This window comes from Bufo gargarizans, chromosome 8 (assembly GCF_014858855.1).
Source record: "Bufo gargarizans isolate SCDJY-AF-19 chromosome 8, ASM1485885v1, whole genome shotgun sequence".
NCBI classification, from domain to species: domain Eukaryota; kingdom Metazoa; phylum Chordata; class Amphibia; order Anura; family Bufonidae; genus Bufo; species Bufo gargarizans.
Genome location: NC_058087.1, coordinates 191,733,923 through 191,755,469, shown reverse-complemented (window position 1 = coordinate 191,755,469; position 21,547 = coordinate 191,733,923). Strand labels below are relative to the sequence as shown.

Genomic DNA, 21,547 nt, shown 5'->3' with positions numbered 1-21,547 from the left:
GAGCTGCACTCACTATTCTGCTGGTGCAGTCACCGTGTACATACATTACTTATCCTGTACTGATCCTGAGTTACATCCTGTATTATACTCCAGAGCTGCACTCACTATTCTGCTGGTGCAGTCACTGTGTACATACATTACTTATCCTGTACTGATCCTGAGTTACATCCTGTATTATACTCCAGAGCTGCACTCACTATTCACCTGGTGCAGTCACTGTGTACATACATTACTTATCCTGTACTGATCATGAGTTACATCCTGTATTATACTCCAGAGCTGCACTCACTATTCTGCTGGTGGAGTCACTGTGTACATACATTACTTATCCTGTACTGATCCTGAGTTACAGCCTGTATTATACTCCAGAGCTGCACTCACTATTCTGCTGGTGGAGTCACTGTGTACATACATTACTTATCCTGTACTGATCCTGAGTTACATCCTGTATTATACTCCAGAGCTGCACTCACTATTCTGCTGGTGGAGTCACTGTGTACATACATTACTTATCCTGTACTGATCCTGAGTTACATCCTGTATTATACTCCAGAGCTGCACTCACTATTCACCTGGTGCAGTCACTGTGTACATACATTACTTATCCTGTCCTGATCCTGAGTTACATCCTGTATTATACTCCAGAGCTGCACTCACTATTCTGCTGGTAGTCACTGTGTACATACATTACTTATCCTGTACTGATCCTGAGTTACATCCTGTATTATACTCCAGAGCTGCACTCACTATTCTGCTGATGTAACTATCACACTAACCTAAGGGTATGTCCATATCTTTTTCATAGTAGAATTGCACTCAGAAAATTGGCAGTATTTATAGAAGTCACACTTTGGATAACATTTTAGCACTTCTTATCCACCTGCTGTGAAAATATTTGACCACAATATCTGCACATAACTTGACCTGTAGTTTGGATTTTGAATCCTCAGCCTGTCATTTTATGCCGTAGATTTCAGCTGATGCAATCCAGAGTGTGAAATCAGAGGGAAGCTCCGCAGCATTTCTGTGATAATTGCCGCCTGTGATGTGGATTTTGCTGCTGCTTAGAAAATCTGCAGAAGACTCACTACAAACCGATGCAAATATACATTGGTTTGGGAAACTGGTTAGGATTAGTCTAAGTTCACACTTCAGGTCAGAAACACAGAACAGAAGCAGATCTTCCTCTTAGGCCTCATGCACACGACCGTTTTTTTTTTAAGGTCCGCAAAAACGGGGTCCGTAGGTCCATGATCCGTGTCCGTTTTTTCTTCCGTGGGTCTTCCTTGATTTTTGGAGGATCCACGGACAAGAAGAAAAAATCGTTTTGGTGTCCGCCTGGCCGTGCGGACCCAAACAGATCCGTCCTGACTTACAATGCAAGTCAACAGGGACAGATCCGTTTGACGTTGACACAATATGGTGCAATTGCAAACGGATCCGTCCCCCATTATACCATCTGATCGGAGTTTTCTCCAATCCGATGGTATATTTGAACTTGAAGCGTCCCCATCACCATGGGAACGCCTCTGTTAGAATATACTGTCGGATTTGAGTTAGATCGTGAAACTCAGATCCGACAGTATATTCTAACACAGAGGCGTTCCCATAGTGATGGGGACGCTTCTAGTTAGAATATACTACGAACTGTGTACATGACTGCCCCCTGCTGCCTGGCAGCCCCTGATCTCTTATAGGGGGCTATGATATGCACAATTAACCCCTCAGGTGCAGCACCTGAGGGGTTAATTGTACGGATCAGAGCCCCCTGTAAGAGATCGGGTGCTGCCAGGCAGCAGGGGGCAGTCATGTACACAGTTCGTAGTATATTCTAACTAGAAGCGTCCCCATCACCATGGGAACGCCTCTGTGTTAGAATATACTGTCGGATCTGAGTTTTCACAAAGTGAAAACTCAGCTCTGAAAAAGCTTTTATGCAGACGGATCTTCGGATCCGTATTTATGAAAGTAACCTACAGCCACGGATCACGGACGCGGATGCCAATCTTGTGTGCATCCGTGTTCTTTCACGGACCCATTGACTTGAATGGGTCCGTGAACCGTTGTCCGTCAAAAAAATAGGACAGGTCATATTTTTTTAACGGACAGGAAACACGGATCAAAGCCACTGATGAACAACGGTGCATTTTCAGAGTTTTCAACGGACCCATTAAAAGTCAAGGGGTCTGCAGAAAATAACGGAAAATGGAACAACGGCCACGGATGCACACAACGGTCGTGTGCATGAGGCCTTACACCTTATCTTTGTGAAGGCTTCACCACTGGTTTTGGCTTTCAATAACTGATGGAAATCACTGACCAAATAACTGGTGTGAACTTGGCCTTAAGCCTACAGCATCAAGAAGGCCTGAAGAAACCAAGTGATTCCATCTAGAGTTATTTCTCATTACTGCCACTGATCTGTCACTTTCCACATATGATCCAAAAATTGCACCCATAGCAGAAAGCTGAGAGAAGTTTGGTCTAGATCGTACTGGCCCTGAGGTCTAATTCTGGGGTTTACTGTCCGTACTGGCCCTGAGGTCTAATGCTGTTGTTTACTGTCTGTACTGCCCCTGAGGTCTAATGCTGGGGTATACTGTCCGGTACTGCCTCTGAGGTCTAATGCTGGGGTTTACTGTCCATACTGCCCCTGAGGTCTAATGCTGGGGTTTACTGTCCGTACTGCCCCTGAAGTCTAATGCTGGGGTTTATTGTCCGTACTGGCCCTGAGGTCTAATGCTGGGGTTTACTGTCCGTACTGCCCCTGAGGTCTAATGTTGGGGTTTATTGTCCGTACTGGCCCTGAGGTCTAATGCTGGGGTTTACTGTCCGTACTGCCCCTGAGGTCTAATGCTGGGGTTTACTGTCCGTACTGCCCCTGAGGTCTAATGCTGGGGTTTACTGTCCGTACTGCCCCTGAGGTCTAATGTTGGGGTTTACTGTCCGTACTGTCCCTGAGGTCTAATGTTGGGGTTTATTGTCCGTACTGCCCCTGAGGTCTAATGTTGGGGTTTATTGTCCGTACTGGCCCTGAGGTCTAATGCTGGGGTTTACTGTCCGTACTGCCCCTGAGGTCTAATGCTGGGGTTTACTGTCCGTACTGCCCCTGAGGTCTAATGCTGGGGTTTACTGTCCGTACTGCCCCTGAGGTCTAATGTTGGGGTTTACTGTCCGTACTGTCCCTGAGGTCTAATGCTGGGGTTTACTGTCCGTACTGCCCCTGAGGTCTAATGCTGGGGTTTACTGTCCATACTGCCCCTGAGGTCTAATGCTGGGGTTTACTGTCCAGTACGTCACACGATTTATTCCTAATATTTTATTCTGCAGGAATCCGAGCAGTGAATGTGACACTTCTGAACAAAGAGAAAATAAGAGCAGAAGTTGTACATTTCACCCCGAATGACATTAAAATTACATGGAGCAAACGTAAGGAAAAAGATAAAAACTATAAAGTTTCTAAAAAAATCGAAAAAAAAGTGAAAAGAGAAAACCGTGCTGGCTCCTGTGTCAGTGAGATTACAATCAAGTCTAAGAAGGATAAGAAATATTATAAAGTGGTTGTGGAAGACAACGCATCGAATGCTGTAGTGGAGATGATCGTCCTACGAGAGAACGGTAAGGAGCAAGGATACTTATAAGTGCTGTATGTTTCAGTATCTGGACATTTGGGGGGTCATTTATTACACTGAAATACTCCCATATTAGGCCCCTTTCACACGTGACGTGAACGCATAACACCCGCACTGAATCCTGACCCATTCATGTCAATGGGTCTGTGTACATATTTTTTTTCACGCATCAGTTCTGCGTTGCGTGAAAATCACAGCATGTTCTATATTCTGCGTTTTTCATGCAGCCCTGCCCCATAGAAGTGAATGGGGCTTCAGTGAAAAACGCATTGCATCGAGTGCAGGTGCAATGCGGTTTTTTTTGCTGATGATTATTAGATGTTTGTAAACCTTCCGTTTTTTATCACGCAGGTGAAAAACGCATCAAAACGCATTGTACCCGCGCGGAAAAAACTGAACGCAATTGCAGACAAAACTTACTGAACTTGCTTGCAAAATGGTGTGAGTTTCACTGAACGCACCCTGAACGCATCCGGAGCCAATCCGTCACGCTCGTGTGAAAGAGGCCTTAGGCTGGGTTCACACGGGTGTCACGTTTTGGCTCAGGATGCGTCCAGGGTTCATTGCGGCAAACCCACGCGAGTAGGTACGCAATTTCAGTCAGTTTTGACTGCGATTGTATTCAGTTTTAATCGCGCGGGTGCAATGCGTTTTGCACACACGTGATAAAAAACTGAATGTGGTACCCAGACCCGATCTTCACTGAAGTTCAGGTTTGGGTTCGGTGTTGTGTAGATGTCATTATTTTCCCTTATAACATGGTTATAACAGGGAAAATATTAGCATTCTTTAACACAGACTGCTTAGTACAGTGATGGCGAACCTATGGCACGGGTGCCAGAGGCGGCACTCTGAGCCCTCTCTGTGGGCACCTGCGCCCTGGAAAAAGTCTATGACGTACCAATATGCTTTAGACTTTTCCTGCCATTCATCAGCACAGGACGCACCATGAACAGCACAGGCAGCGCGCTGAATGTAGGCTATTAAGCTATTATAGCTATATGATAAAGTACATGAAAGATATACTATATTGTATTCAAGTTAAATTGCCGTGTTGGCACTTTGCGATAAATAAGTGGGTATTTGGTTGCAGTTTGGGCACTCGGTCTCTAAAAGGTTCACCATCACTGGCTTAGTAGGTCAATTGAGGGTTAAAAAAATAATAATAATTAACTCACCTCCTCCAATTGATCGCGTAGCTGGCAGTCTCCTGTTCTTTCTTCAGGACCTGTCTAAGGACCTGTGGTGACGTCACTGAGCTCATCACATGGTCCATCACTGCGGTGATAGACCGTGTGATGCGACGTCACCACAGGTCCTTTAGACGGCAGCTCATGATTAAAGTAGTAAGAAGAGATCGGCAACTACGCGATCAAGAGGAGGAGGAGAGGTAATTTTTTTTTTATTTTTTAACGCTCAATTGACCTTCTACTAAGCATTCTGTATTAAAGAATGCTATTATTTTATAAGGGAAAATAATGCAGTGAATAGACTTTCATCTTAGCAACCATGCGTGAAAATCGCATCGCACCCGCACTTGCTTGCGGATGTTTGCGATTTTCACGCAGCCCCATTCACTTCCATGGGGCCTGCGTTGCGTGAAAAAACGCACAATATAGAACCTGCCGCGATTTTTCACGCAACGCACAAGTGATGCGTGAAAATCACCGCTCATGTGCACAGCCCCATAGAAATGAATAGGTCCGGATTCAGTGCGGGTGCAATGCGTTCTCCTCACGCATCGCACCCGCGCGGAAATCTCGCCCGTGTGAACCCAGCCTTAGGCATATTTTAGGCGCAGATTGCAGCACAACAGCTAGTTGTCTAAATGTAAGTCAGCTACAGGAAGGTGGCTTACACTTAGAACTGGCAGAGGATCTGCCGAGGTTAGAAAGAGGCCGGCGCCTCTTCATAACTTCCGTGGAAACACCCCCAGCTATGGGGCTTTATTAAGACTGGGGTCTAATACGCGGGTCTTAATAAATGTGCCCCTTGGTGCAGGCCATGTGGGGCAGATTTATGAATCCTGTCCGATTTTCAGATCATGTAAACTGCAGCAGATTTCTCACCGCGGCTGATGCTGGATGATAAATCTGTTGCACCTTTAGGCCTCTTTCACACTACCGTATGGCTATTTCAGTGTTTTGCGGTCCGTTTTTTTGTTTCAGTTTTTCCGTTCCGTTTTTCCGTATGGCATATACAGTATACAGTAATTACATAGAACAAATTGGGCTGAGCATAACATTTTCAATAGATGGTTCCGCAAAAAACGGAACGGATACGACATACGGATGCATTCCGTTTTTTTTGCGTACCCATTGACTTTATTGGAGCCACGGAACGTGATTTGCGGCCAAATATAGGACATGTTCTGTCTTTGCACGGAACGGAGATACGGACACACGGAAACTGAATGCATAGTTTTTTATGGTGCACCGTGGAGGAAGATGGGTCAGCGTAATGTATGAGGGTGTAAAGTGTATGGGAACTGAACATGGGTGAGGGAAGGAGGGAGGGACTGATGTGGAGAGAAGGGACAGAGGGTGGACAGTGTGGTTGAATTTGAAAGTAGACAGCCATAGTGATGAGAAGAGCCGCCAGACTCCGAGTGAGACAATAGCGTAGCATGCCTGTGCTGTGTGTAACTATGTCTGAGTAGTACACACAGCATCTCCGTCTCCTGCCCTGTCTAACTGCCATGATTAACTGCCAAGCACTTAGGCAAAATGGCGCTTAGACAGAGATGGTGCTTTTGGCTCGTGCTGACCCCTGCGAATGCTTCCCCTAAGGCCTCTTTCACACTACAGTATGTCCATTTCAGTGTTTTGCAGTCCGTTTTTCACGGATCCATTGTTCCGTTTTTTTGCTTCTGTTGTGGTTCCGTTTCCGTTCCGTTTTTCCGTATGGCATATACAGTATACAGTAATTACATAGAAAAAATTGGGCTGGGCATAACATTTTCAATAGATGGTTCAGAAAAAACGGAACGGAAACGGAAGACATACGGATGCATTTCCGTATGTGTTCCGTTTTTTTGGCGGACCCATTGACTTGAATGGAGCCACGGACCGTGATTTGCGGGCAATAATAGGACATGTTCTATCTTTCAACGGAACGGAAAAACGGAAATACGGAAACGGAATGCATACGGAACACATTCCGTTTTTTTTGCAGAACCATTGAAATGAATGGTTCCGTATACGGAACGCAAAAAACGGACCGCAAAACGGAAAAAAAAACCGGTAGTGTGAAAGAGGCCTAAGACTGTGTCTATATTTATAGGAAGTGTGATCAGAGAACTAGGGGTAATTTAGCTCATTAACCACTTCAGCCCCGCTAGCTAAAACCCCCTTAATGACCAGGCCACTTTTTACACTTCTGCACTACACTCCTTTCACCGTTTATCGCTCGGTCATGCAACTTACCACCCAAATGAATTTTACCTCCTTTTCTTCTCACTAATAGAGCTTTCATTTGGTGGTATTTCATTGCTGCTGACATTTTTACTTTTTTTTGTTATTAATCAAAATGTAACGATTTTTTTGCAAAAAAATGAAATTTTTCACTTTCAGCTGTAAAATTTTGCAAAAAAACGACATCCATATATAAATTTTTCGCTAAATGTATTGTTCTACATGTCTTTGATAAAAAAAAAAATGTTTGGGCAAAAAAAAAAAAATGGTTTTGGTAAAAGTTATAGCGTTTACACACTATGGTACAAAAATGTGAATTTCCACTTTTTGAAGCAGCTCTGACTTTCTGAGCACCTGTCATGATTCCTGAGGTTCTACAATGCCCAGACAGTAGAAAAACCCCACAAATTACCCCATTTCGGAAAGTAGACACCCTAAGGTATTCGCTGATGGGCATAGTGAGCTCATAGAACTTTTTTATTTTTTGTCACAAGTTAGCGGAAAATGATTTATTTATTATTATTTTTTTCTTACAAAGTCTCATATTCCACTAACTTGCGACAAAAAATAAAAAATTCTAGGAACTCGCCATCCCCCTCACGGAATACCTTGGGGTGTCTTCTTTCCAAAATGGGGTCACTTGTGGCGTAGTTATACTGCCCTGGCAATTTAGGGGCCCATATGTGTGAGAAGTAGTTTGCAATCAAAATCTGTAAAAAATGGCCTGCGAAATCCAAAAGGTGCACTTTGGAATATGTGCCCCTTTGCCCACCTAGGCTGCAAAAAAGTGTCACACATCTGGTATCGCCGTACTCAGGAGAAGTTGGGGAATGTGTTTTGGGGTGTCATTTTACATATACCCATGCTGGATGAGAGAAATATCTTGGCAAAAGACAACTTTTCCATTTTTTTAATACAAAGTTGGCATTTGACCAAGATATTTATCTCACCCAGCATGGGTATATGTAAAATGACACCCCAAAACACATTCCCCAGATTCTCCTGAGTACGGCGATACCACATGTGTGACACTTTTTTGCAGCCTAGATGCGCAAAGGTGCCCAAATTCCTTTTAGGAGGGCATTTTTAGACATTTGGATCCCAGACTTCTTCTCACGCTTTAGGGCCCCTAAAAAGCCAGGGCAGTATAAATACCCCACATGTGACCCCACTTTGGAAAGAAGACACCCCAAGGTATCCAATGAGGGGCCTGGCAAGTTCATAGAATTTTTTTTTTTCCGCATAAGTTAGCGGAAATTGTTTTTTGTTTTTTTTTTCTCACAAAGTCTCACTTTCCGCTAACTTAGGACAAAAATTTAAATCTTTCATGGACTCAATATGCCCCTCAGCAAATACCTTGGGGTGTCTTCTTTCCAAAATGGGGTCAGTTGTGGGGTGTTTGTACTGCCCTGGCATTTGAGGGTCTCCGCAATCATTACATGTATGGCCAGCATTAGGAGTTTCTGCTATTCTCCTTATATTGAGCATACAGGTAATGAAATATTTTTTTCCGTTCAGCCTCTGGGCTGAAAGAAAAAAATGAACGGCACAGATTTCTTCATTCGCATCGATCAATGTGGATGGAAAAATCTCTGCCAAAAAAAAAGAGGGGAAAGGCGTCTGCCAGGACATAGGAGCTCCGCCCTACATCCATACCCACTTAGCTCGTATGCCCTGGTAAACCAGATTTCTCCATTCACATCAATCGATGTGGATGAATAAATCATTGCCGGGATTTTTTTTTTTTTTATATACAAAGTGTTTGCCAAAGCATATGAACACCGCCTCCTCCTCAGCTCGTATGCCTCGGCAAACATATCTGTTACTGCAGAGTAGAAATCTCGTCTTGTAGCGCCGCATACACCGACTTGCGTGTAATCTGACAGCAGCGCAATGCTTCTGTCAGAATGCACATCAGTGCTGCAGCTAGTCGATCGGTTGGTCCACCTGGAAGGTTAAAAAAAAAAAAAAAACAGGCCGCAACGCAATAATTTTATTAACTTTGGAACAGAACATATAAACTTTAACTTTTTGAACTAAACCTTTTTGCTTACTGGTGTTTTTTTTTTTTTTGTTTTTTTTTTACCTTTATAGAACAAACCTCTCCTTCCCCATGGGTCAATGTGCAAAGCGCAAATCGCCCAAAGATGTGGCAAAGTGCGTTATGCACTTTGTCCCAAGTGAAAGGAGAGGTTTGCAGCAGCTGTGAGTGAATGGGCCCTAATAGCCCTGTGTGCCTGTCCTGGTGAGATGTGATCCCTATGCTAAGTGTACCTGTGTGTGGTACTTTCGGAAACACTCTCCAAAGCATAGGGCAGGGTGGTCAGGATAGTCAGGACAGAAATAGCGGGTGTCACGCCTTATTCCACTCCTGCTACAGACACGACATTTTTTTCGGGGTGGCGGTCGGTTTGAGGTACCAGGAGCGATACTGGGGAAATGTCGCTCGTGTAGACGGCTAACTACACTGGTGGATGGGGCCACGGAACCTCCTGGGTACAGGAGGTTCGCGATGATCTCTTCCTGAAATTTGAGGAAGGATCCAGTTCTCCCAGCCTTACTGTAGAGAACAAAACTATTGTACAGAGCCAATTGAATTAGGTATACAGACACCTTCTTATACCAGCGTCTGGTTCTGCGGGACACTAAATACGGAGCCAACATCTGGTCATTGAAGTCCACCCCTCCCATGTGAAGGTTATAGTCGTGGACTGAGAGGGGCTTTTCAATGACACGGGTTGCTCGCTCAATTTGTATTGTCGTGTCTGCGTGAATGGAGGAGAGCATGTAAACGTCACGCTTGTCTCTCCATTTCACCGCGAGCAGTTCTTCGTTACACAATGCATCCCTCTGCCCCCTTGCAAGACGGGTGGTAACGAGCCGTTGGGGGAAGCCCGCGCGACTAGCTCGCACGGTGCCACAGGCGCCAATCCGTTCTAGAAACAAATGCCTAAAGAGGGCCACACTTGTGTAAAAATTGTCCACATAAAGATGGTACCCCTTGCCAAATAAGGGTGACACCAAGTCCCAGACTGTCTTCCCACTGCTCCCCAGGTAGTCAGGGCAACCGACCGGCTCCAGGGTCTGATCTTTTCCCTCATAGATCCGAAATTTGTGGGTATAGCCTGTGGCCCTTTCACAGAGCTTATACAATTTGACCCCATACCGGGCGCGCTTGCTTGGGATGTATTGTTTGAAGCCAAGGCGCCCGGTAAAATGTATCAGGAACTCGTCTACGCAGATGTTTTGCTCTGGGGTATACAAATCTGCAAATTTCTGGTTGAAATGGTCTATGAGGGGCCGAATTTTGTGGAGCCGGTCAAAAGCAGGGTGGCCTCTGGGACGGGAGGTGCTGTTATCACTAAAGTGCAGGAAACGCAGGATGGTCTCAAATCGTGTCCTGGACATAGCAGCAGAGAACATGGGCATGTGATGAATTGGGTTCGTGGACCAATATGACCGCAATTCATGCTTTTTAGTTAGACCCATGTTGAGGAGAAGGCCCAGAAAAGTTTTAATTTCGGAAACTTGGACTGGTTTCCACCGGCAAGACTGGGCATAAGAGCTTCCTGGGTTGGCGGATATAAATTGTGTGGCATACCGATTTGTTTCGGCCACGACTAAGTCCAAGAGCTCCGCAGTCAAGAACAGCTCAAAAAATCCCAGGGCCGAACCGATCTGAGCTGTCTCAACCCGAACTCCAGACTGGGCGGTGAAAGGGGGAACTACAGGTGCGGCTGAAGTTGGGGACTGCCAATCAGGGTTTGCCAGCACCTCAGGGATTCTAGGGGCTCTACGGGCACGTCTTTGCGGTGGCTGCGACGGGGTCACTACTGCTCGTGCCACCGTACCAGCTTCAACTGCCCTTCTGGTGCTCGCCACTTCACCAGGTTGTACGGCAGTGCTGGTACTAGGTCCAGGAAGGGCTGCGCTGCTGGTGTATGCCTCACCAAGTAATCCGACAGCACCAGCCCCACTCTGCTGCTCTTGAAGCGGATCCTGCGCAACCTGTGGTCTAGCGACACGGGGCCGGGTACGCCTGGTGCTATCAGGGACCTCAGCCTCCTCGTCCGAACTTTGGGTCAGAGAGCCACTGCTTTCTACAGGTTCGTATTCTGACCCGCTGGATTCATCAGATGAGGATTCCCACTCCTCATCCGACTGGGTCAGAAGCCTGTAGGCCTCTTCAGAAGAATACCCCCTGTTTGACATTTCGGCAACTAAATTTAGGGGTATTCCCTGAGACTACCCAAGAAAAAAAAGCAAGCCTGTCTTACAAAGGGGAGGCTAGCGAAGTACCGGAGGCCGCTGCGGTTGATAAATATCAAAACTGATTTTTTTTTATCGCCGCAGCGCGTGTAAAGTGAATGTGCAGCGATCAAAAAAAACAATTTTTTGTCACTGCGGTGGGGCGGGCGTGGGTGAACGCACGTGTGGGCGACCGATCAGGCCTGATCGGGCAAACACTCAGTTTTGGGTGGAGGGCGAGCTAAAGTGACACTAGTACTATTATAGATCTGACTGTGATCAGTTTTGATCACTTCCAGATACTATAAAAGTACAAATGCTGATTAGCGATACGCTAATCAGCGAATAACGGACTGCGGTGCGGTGGGCTTGGCGCTAACTGATCGCTAAACTACCTAACCAAGGGGCCTAAACTATCCTTGTAACGGCACCGTTTCAGCAGACAAGGGGTTAAAATCCGTTTAGGCGATATGCCCCTTTCCGAGAGACAGGCACAGCTACTGCAGAACACCAACCTCCCGAACTGGATACAAAATAGCACTCCAAACTGGAACCTCGCAAGTAGCTGCCAGCAGACGAACAGGAAAAGCGTATCGGTCAGCTTACACTCCTGGCAATCAGTCTCCAACAGCATACAGGGAATCCCCCCAATAACGAGACAAGGCTCCGTGTTCAGGGTCAAGCAGTGGTCTGAAGTGCTGGCACACCCAGCCTGGTTTTTATTACAGTTTGTTGCAGATACAACATATCCCCACAATGCATCATGGTTTCCTCCCCTCTGTCCCGGAGATGACCGAAGACAATCCAATTATCTCTCAGGACAAAGGGGAGATCACCAATACACATGTGGAGACAACAGGACAGGAATCACCACCCAAACACACAATGGCACATCCCCACAGCAAACACAGACATTTAACATATCCCCAGATAGCTCAAGTCTGAGTGCATATCATTAGGTGAATGGCACTCAGAATACACGAATACAATACTATTAGCTATCTGGGTGCCCTCACATAACATACAATTTAACCGAACGCATAATAACATAAAATACAATTCTACAGACAGATTTAAGCTGTGCGGCCGGTCTGTCTTATCCTTTAACGTTAGTATGGGCCATAATCCTGAGGCAAGAGGCTTTTAAACAGCCCTCTCCAAAACCCAGTGGCGAGGTTGGTTTCGCCACACATCTCCCCCCCCCCCAGGGAAGACTAACCAGATACCTGACCTCACGCCGGTCGGTACCTGAGTTAGTCTGGCAGCCCACCCACAACCCAATACTGGACCTGTAGAATTTAGTAGGCTGTCTCTGTCCAGTGAATCCACCAAGGTTATATTGGTAGCTGGTACTCCCGGTCTCTGAGTTGCTCCCTGGCTTGGAGTGGAGGTTGCTTCGTGGGCTGGGATCAGCGGTACTCTGCCCTGGTGCCAGCGTTACCACGGAAGAAGCCTGGTTGGAGTCTGGTTGTTGGAGGGGGAAACCGACTGTCTCCCCTTTGGCTAAACTGCCCTGTTGCTGGGGGACAGGAACAACTGTCCCTACCCCCTGTGCTGTAAGTGCAGAGACCACGGTCCCATCTGCACAGTTGTGGGGCTTACTGTCTCCCCCTGGTGCGTTAAGCTGCCGCTGGGGAGAGGGGGTAACGAGCTCCTCTCCCATACATACTTCCAGCCGCTGGGGAGGGCGACCGACCGCCTCCGCTCCCAATACAGTGTCCTGCTGCTGGGGAAAGGAGACTGGGCTCTCTATTCCCTGTAGGACACTCTGCCGCTGGGGGACAGGACCGACTGTCTTTGCCCCCTGTAACTCCATCTGCCGCTGGGGAATGGACACTCGGCTCCCAATTTCCCAAAAATCATGCTGCTGCTGGGGGGCAGGAACAACTACCTCTGCCCCCTGTAACTCAGCCTGCCACTGGGGAGGGAGGCCGCTGTTCTCCTCTCCCTGCACTTCACACTGCCTTCCCGGCATATCACTCTGCTGTTGGGGGGCAGGAACAACTACCTCTGCCCCCTGTAACTCAGCCTGCCGCTGGGGAGGGAGGCCGCTGCTCTCCCCTCCCTGCACTTCACACTGCCGCTGGGGAATGGAGACTGGGCTCCCACTGTCCCGCAACCGTAACTTCCGATGGAGGTCCACCCAACGTGACAGCTGACCGTCACCTTCTGCCCGGTATAGTAGGGTCTTAGACACTAGATTCCTCACGAACTTCACGTACTTCTCAGCTGAATTGGGTCCGAAGAAGTTCAGCCGCAACCACATCATACGGTCAAATTCCTCCACAGAGTATCTGTACTCCACTGCTGGTTCCATCCTGGTGCTTTTAGGGTCACTGTACTGAGACATGCGTTGCCCTTAAATTGTAGAATCCACAGAAATGGTGTCTCCTGTAGCTGTCCTTCTGGCTGTAGGAACGATCCCACCGCTGCCACCAATGTAACGGCACCGTTTCAGCAGACAAGGGGTTAAAATCCGTTTAGGCGATATGCCCCTTTCCGAGAGACAGGCACAGCTACTGCAGAACACCAACCTCCCGAACTGGATACAAAATAGCACTCCAAACTGGAACCTCGCAAGTAGCTGCCAGCAGACGAACAGGAAAAGCGTATCGGTCAGCTTACACTCCTGGCAATCAGTCTCCAACAGCATACAGGGAATCCCCCCAATAACGAGACAAGGCTCCGTGTTCAGGGTCAAGCAGTGGTCTGAAGTGCTGGCACACCCAGCCTGGTTTTTATTACAGTTTGTTGCAGATACAACATATCCCCACAATGCATCATGGTTTCCTCCCCTCTGTCCCGGAGACGACCGAAGACAATCCAATTATCTCTCAGGACAAAGGGGAGATCACCAATACACATGTGGAGACAACAGGACAGGAATCACCACCCAAACACACAATGGCACATCCCCACAGCAAACACAGACATTTAACATATCCCCAGATAGCTCAAGTCTGAGTGCATATCATTAGGTGAATGGCACTCAGAATACACGAATACAATACTATTAGCTATCTGGGTGCCCTCACATAACATACAATTTAACCGAACGCATAATAACATAAAATACAATTCTACAGACAGATTTAAGCTGTGCGGCCGGTCTGTCTTATCCTTTAACGTTAGTATGGGCCATAATCCTGAGGCAAGAGGCTTTTAAACAGCCCTCTCCAAAACCCAGTGGCGAGGTTGGTTTCGCCACAATCCTAAAACCTAAACGGTCAATACCAGTGAAAAGTTTGCACTGATCACTTTTTTCCTTTCACTAGTGATTGACAGGGGCAAGAAGGGGTGATCAAAGGGTTAATTGGGGTGCTGGGAGGTGATCTGGGGGCTAAGTGTGGTGTAGTGGGTACTCACAGTGATGTGTGCTCCTCTGCTGGAACCAACCGACCAAAAGAAGGAGCAGAGGAGCAGGCAGCCATATAACCACATCATATTTACTAATATGATGGGTTATCTGGCTGCTGATTAGTTTTTTTGAAAATCAGCAACCTGCCAGCCACGATCATTGGCTGGCAGGTTGATGACGAACTTGTCTTTTGAATTTTGCCGCCCCGCGATACGCATGCGCGGGCCGGCTTTCCCCGAAATCTCGCGTCTCGTGAGAGTACGCACCGGCGCGTCCACCCAGAGGAACAGGACTGCCGCAAAGACGCAATCCTGCGTACGGCGGTCCTGAGCAGGTTAATCAATGAATCACTGAAGTAAAGCACATGAGAAGAGACGCTATATGTAGGTAAACAAACAAAGCTAAGGATCTGGATGGGCCATAAAGTCACTACAGGTCACAAGCAGAACAACAGTCACATAAATCACAGGTCAATTGGAAGAGCTTCTCTAGGACTAATAACAAGGATATCACACTGAAAGAAAATAGTATACATTGATGATTATACAAAGATATGTACCAGGGAAGATAGAGATAGAAGCTGCACTATAAGGCCTCATGCACACAACCATTGTTGTGTCCCGTGTCCGTTGTTCCGTTTTCCGCGATTTTCTGCGGACCCATTGACTTTCAATGGGTCCGTGGAAAACTCTGTTAATGCACTGTTTGTCATCCGCATCCGTGATCCGTGTTTCCAGTCCGTTAAAAAAATAAGACCTGTCTCATTCAAGTCAATGGGTCCGTGAAAAAACATGGATGCGCACAAGATTGTCGTCCGTGTCCGTTTTTTTCCGATCATTTGCATGGCAAGCTAAACTTAGATTTTTTTTTTACTTTCCTTCATGTTTGGAGATCCTCCAAAAATAAAGGAAGACACACGGAAACAAAAACGGACACGGATCACAGAACAACGGAACCCCTCTTTGCGGACTGCAAAAAAATACTGTTGTGTGCATGAGGCCTTAGGCTTGTGGAAAGCTGGGTGGAGCAGTATTGTCCAAATGCACAACGGCACTTGCACCAAAATAAGCGACCTTTGTATTCCAGAAAACTGGCATACAAGATAAGTGCATTTCCCCCTAAGTTTACAGCACCGACTATTTGGCTTAGGGCTCATACACACAAATGTATTTTCTTTCTGTGTCCATTCTGTTTTTTTCAATGAACCATTAATTTTAATGGGTCGCAAAAAAAAAATATTAATGTATGTCCGTATTTCCGTTCCGCAAAAAAAAACATGTCCTATTATTGTCCGCATTACAGACAAGGATAGAACTGCTCTATTATTAGGGGCCAGCTGTTCAGTTCTGCAAAATACGTAATGCACACGGACGTCATCCGTATTTTTTGCGGACCGCAAAATACATACGGTCGTGTGAATAAGCCCTTACTTTGAGCCAGAATTGTGTGCCAAAAATGTGGTGTAATTTTAGCGCACGGCGTTGCCCCTTTCCCTTGAAGCCACATTCCTTTCCTAAGCAAGTCGCAAATAGTGTTTTCCAGGATTTTGATATTGATGACGTGTCCTCAGGATAGGTCATTAATATTAGATAGGTGGGGGTTTGACACCCGGAACCTCCACTGATCAGCTGGTTGAAGAGAAGGTGAGAAGCTCCATGTGAGCGCAGCCTCCCCTTCATTGTCTACCTGCTTGCCGTCGACATCGCAGAGGTGGGTAGTGTAATTACAAGCCGCCCCGTTCACGTCTATGGACGGCTCCTTCATATTGACTTGAACTGGAAGGAGGCGTCCAGTAGAAGTGAATGGGGCAGCTTGTAGTTATACTGCTCTCCGCTGTGATGGCGAGCAGGTAAACGGAGAAGAGAAGGCAGCGCTCACACGATCCTGAGGATAGGTCATCAATATTAAAATCCCGGAAAATCCCTTTAAGATAATAAATGTAGAGCCCGGCATATATGCTAGAAATCTGCCAACCTGAGTAGTAAATCTGCCCAGTGTGACTACAGAATGATCCGTCATTTATGATTCCAGCAAAGGCAACATGGTGGCTCAATGGTCAGCACTGGGGTCCTGGGTGTAAATCTGACCAAGGGCAACATCGCATGGAGCTTGTATGTTCTTCCAATGTTTGCGTGAGATATATTGGTTTCCTATGAAAGTGATCCTAGTAAGTGTTGGGGATGAGCTCTGATATGGCGGCCGCTGGCTCACCTGCTCCACAGCCTTCCCTGCTCTTTGAGTCCCTTGTGTTGTCTGTCTTCATCGCAGTCTTTTCCACATTAAGGTGCCGGAGGTTTAGGGCGCCCGCACCCATGGTAAAAATTCACAGGTGCGGATTTGAACAAAGTTGTGAATTTTTTGGTGTGAAATATGATGTGGATTTTGTCCCAGATTTCCTGTGTGACGATCTCTCCTTTTGTTTTATTAGGAAATTGATTCTGCAGTGGAAAACGCTGTGGAAAATGAAAAATTCCACGCAGGTTTTGTTGATTTTTTCCGTAACGTTTTCCTCAGCAGAATCAATTTCCTAATGAGACGAATGGAGAGATCGTCACGCAGGAAATCTGGAGCACAACATTATTTATGCTGTGGAGTGAAAATTCTGCGGCAGAACGCAACGCAGGGATAGACAATTTTCAGTCCCATAGAACAACATCGGGAAAGTTTCGATGTTGTGGATTTTCTGGTGAAATTTTCCATCATGTGTGAGGATGCTATTGCTAAGCTAAACGCTTAAAGGCGTTATCCAATGACTAATGTAAAAAATGAAAATCAGACACCATATAGGACATGACATAACAACATCTTTCCAACAAAGCTAGAACCAGCCCTGTACCTCACATGGGTCCAGAGATCTCCACATTCATTGCTCTGCGAGATTTATATCAAGCTGGCAGCTCAAGGGGAGTGTCCATACTGCTGCAGAACAGGGGGAGTGTCCTCACTGCTGCAGCTCAGGAGGCGTGTCCATGCTCTCCCTATCACAGCTCAGGAGGCAGTTGATGGATGAAACTGAGCATGTGCGGCCTTCACACTGAGCGGGTCAAAGAAATAAGAAAAAAAAAAAAAGCAGGTGGCGCTTTGTACAGATACATATTATTGAATAGCTCAGTGGCTATAATACATTTTTAATTACATGCAATTACAAAAGTGTTCAGATCCAGGTGCTGGTTTGAAAGCTGTAGAATATTTTTCGTAAGACAACCCCTTTAAGAATTCTGCCTCCTCGGTTAGGGGGTGTGGCTTGATGGGAAGGGGTGTGGCTTAATGTGATAACTGCCCCAAGGTAAGCCACCCAATGGGTGGTATAAAGTTAGACAAGAGTCTCTAACAAGTCTAGCAATTGATTCTAAAGGGTATTATTGGAAACGGAGCATCACTCACGGAGCTGCTGCGATGTAGGTCCTGCCCACACTCCAGATTAGAGCTGATTTCACAAAACCTGCAGAATTGTGATTCATTAAATGTGGTCCCAGGACTGTAAGTGAAGGTGTTGGTCTTCTGCTACAGGACGTGAGTGTGGGCGCACTGTAGGATAGGGCTGCAGATGACGAGTCAGTATTATTGAATATGAATATTTAATATTGTTTCTGTGCAGGTGAATATTATTTAACTGACAATGAGAACAGGAAGACGCCTTTGGCTGAAATTCCTGAGCAACAAGGCACGAATGTCAATGAAGAAAATGAGGAGCCTGCGGCAGGTAAGAGATTTCAGGATGGTAACTCCCAATCCCCGTCCATGTTCCCTATTAGTGCATGCTGATGTCATAAGAGATGGGGGTCTCCAGCTCTGGACTCCCCTCTATGAGTGAGAGCAGAAAGACGATCCCACTCTGCATTGTATTCATAGTGATGAGATCCCGGCTGCCGGCATTGATGGGGAGAAGCTGCTCGGCGGCCGGCATGCCATTCCTCGTCTCATCCTGAATATAAATCAGATATTTCTATATATAAATGTAAATCCTCTGTAAATAGCTGCTGGGAAATATATGTAATGAGGTGTATATGTTCTTACTGCAGAGACACAGAGGACAGAAGAAGAAACATCTCATAGCAAGGAAAAAAAAGAGCAAAGACAAAAGTTCCCCAAAAATGTTTTTAAACATTAAATTTTAAAGCTGCAAGACCGCCTCCACCCCCCACCCCATAATGAAGAAGGAGTCATTCTGCTTTTCGGTCTATGGATAAATCTTTATCTGCAGATAGTGATCCAGCAGCATGATTCCATATCGTAGCTAACGCCGCATCTCATATTGGGTAGAAACAAAGAAAACAGAAGCTTGCCATACGGTATCTGATGAAGAAATGATGGCGGTATGCATGCCCAGAGGTGTATGTAGCTAGGCTTTCCAGCTCCCAGGGCAAGGATTTAGCATTTAGCTCTAACTCCGCCCCATGCATAACTACACTCACCCACCTACATACCTGCTAAGATCTATCAGAGGGTACACGGCGGTACCAATACACATTACAATAAATGAAAGACCCAACTGGTCCTACTTCATCCAGGGTGTCACTGGCATCAGCCTGATGTCCTCTGGATCCGGATAAGGTCCCTGTGGTGATAGAGAAAAAATAATAATCACATAAGGAAGGGATGGTGACTGCCCCAGTGAAATCCCCACCAGGGGGCGCTGTGCTGCCCTGGAAGATCGAGCCATCCCCAACTATAACAGGGTAATCTAGGGCATTGCTTTCCCCTTAGTGCTACCACACAGTACTAATGCCTACATTGTGCCCCCTCACAGTAGTTATGTCCTCCCTATGCCTGCTGCCTGACTCTGGTTTCTACAGTTAATTCCTTTTCATGTCAGTGTTACCCAGTTTTTTTTTTTACCATTTAGTATGTACGGGTGACTTGCAGTATTCCTTCCTATGTGTATAACCTTACATTTGTCAGTGTTAAACCTCATCAGCCACTTCTCTGCCCAAGCCTCCAATCTATCCAGATCTCTCTGTAGCTGTATACTGTCCTCTCTAATATATATACAGTATACTGTTCCCTTCCTTGTTAATTATTTTACACAGTTTAGTGTCATCTGCAAAAATCGATATTTTACGGTGGAAGCCTTCTACAAGATCATTAATAAATATATTGAAGAGAATGGGGCCCAATACTGACCCCTTCGGTACCCTACTAGTGACAGTGACCCCTCCAATACTGACCCCTGAGGTACTCCACTAGTGACAGTGACCCAATCTGAGTGTGTACCATTAATAACCACCCTCTGTTTTCTATCATTGAGCCAGTTACTTACCCACATACAGACGTTTTCTCCCAGTCCGAGCATTCTCATTTTATATACTAACCCTTTATGTGGTACAGTGTGAAATGCTTTGGAGAAGTCCAGATATACGACAGCCATTGATTTGCCGCTGTCAAGTCTAGAACTTACCTCCTCATAGAAAGCGATTAAATTAGTTTGACATGACCAATTAAGAAGCCATGCTGATACGGCGTTATACGCTTATTTTCATTGAGGTACTCCAAGATAGCATCTCTTAGAAAACATTCAAACAGTTTACCCACAACAGATGTTGAACTTATCGGCCTATAGTTTCCAAGCTGTTTTTGACCCCCTTTTTGAATATTGGCACCACATTTGCTATGCGCCAATCCTGTGGAAAGCTCCCTGTCAATATAGACTCCTTAAATATCAGAAATAAGGGTCTGGCTATGACATTAGTTAATTCTCTTAGGATACAGGGGTGTATGCCATCTGGTTCCGATGATTTGTCTATTTTAATCTTTTTAAGACGCCGCTGTATTTCTTCCTGGGTCAGACAGGACACTTTTAATGGGGAATTTACTTTTACATTCTGCATGTCATCTGACAGTTTATTTTCCTTTTCTTGTTCCTTACCCTTTTATTCCCATAAGGTATGTACGTATCACAATTAGCGTTTAGGATGTTTTTTTACAAATATCCCATTTCGTGACAGCATTTTTATTTTTGAGGACTATGTCTCAGTTAGTTAGGCCTATGGCCTCTGGTCAAATTTTGCTGTTTTAAAGTTTGGTATTTTTGTTCCTCCCTGTAGAAACGCTCTTTTGAATAACAATTGGAAGGTTATTGCTTTATGGTCACTATTTCCCAGGTGTCCCCCGACCTGCACGTCTGTTGTTCTGTCAGGTCTATTGGTTAATACTAAGTCCAGCATGGCCGTACCTCTAGTCGGGTCCTGAAAGGTGATTGTTTTGGTTATTGACAAGAGCCTGTATCCTTTATGAGGGGTACAGCTTTAAGTTTCCAAGTCTCTATATCTGGGTTGTTGAAGTCCCCCATAATAATGACCTCATTAGGATTTGCAGCCTCATCTATTTCCCTTAGGCCTTATGCACACGACCGTTGTTTTGGTCCGCATCCGAGCCGCAGTTTTTGCATTTTGGATGCAGACCCATTCACTTCAATAGGGCCGCAAAAGATGCGGGCAGCACTCCGTGTGCTGTCTGCATCCGTTGCTCCGTTCCGTGGTCCGCCAAAAAAATATAACCTGTCCTATTCTTGTCCATTTTGCGGACAAGAATAGGCAGTTATATCAATGTCTGTCCTTGCCGTTCCGCAAATTGCGGAACGGAGACGGACGCCATCCGTTTTTGGCGGATGTGCAATTGTGGACCGCAAAACACACAACGGTCGTGTGCATGTAGCCTTAGGCTACTTTCACATCAGTACTTTCCCTTTCCTCCATTAAGATCTGTCATAGGATCTCAATAGCGGAGGAAAACGTTTCAGTTTTGTCCCTATTCATTGTCAATGGGGACAAAACTGAACTGAAGGGAACGGTGTGCACCAGAATGCATTCTGTTCCGTTTCACTGAGTTCCCATGACACACACAAAAGTGGAGGAAGCAGTGTTTTTGAGTGGATCCTGGGATGCGGAGCAAGACTG

At 46.0% G+C, this 21,547-nt stretch overlaps 1 protein-coding gene across 1 annotated transcript in view; it reads left to right on the top strand.

The window, feature by feature from the left end:
- LOC122945781 overlaps nucleotides 1-19,573 on the top strand; it is an 82,386-nt gene extending 62,813 nt beyond the window's left edge. The window contains exons 9-11 of the mRNA XM_044304971.1: nucleotides 3,331-3,618; nucleotides 18,250-18,354; nucleotides 18,674-19,573. Of these exons, the coding sequence (XP_044160906.1) occupies nucleotides 3,331-3,618; nucleotides 18,250-18,354; nucleotides 18,674-18,762 (482 nt within the window). The 3' untranslated portion in view covers nucleotides 18,763-19,573. The remainder of the gene's footprint in view (nucleotides 1-3,330; nucleotides 3,619-18,249; nucleotides 18,355-18,673) is intronic.
- Nucleotides 19,574-21,547: the final 1,974 nt, after the last annotated feature.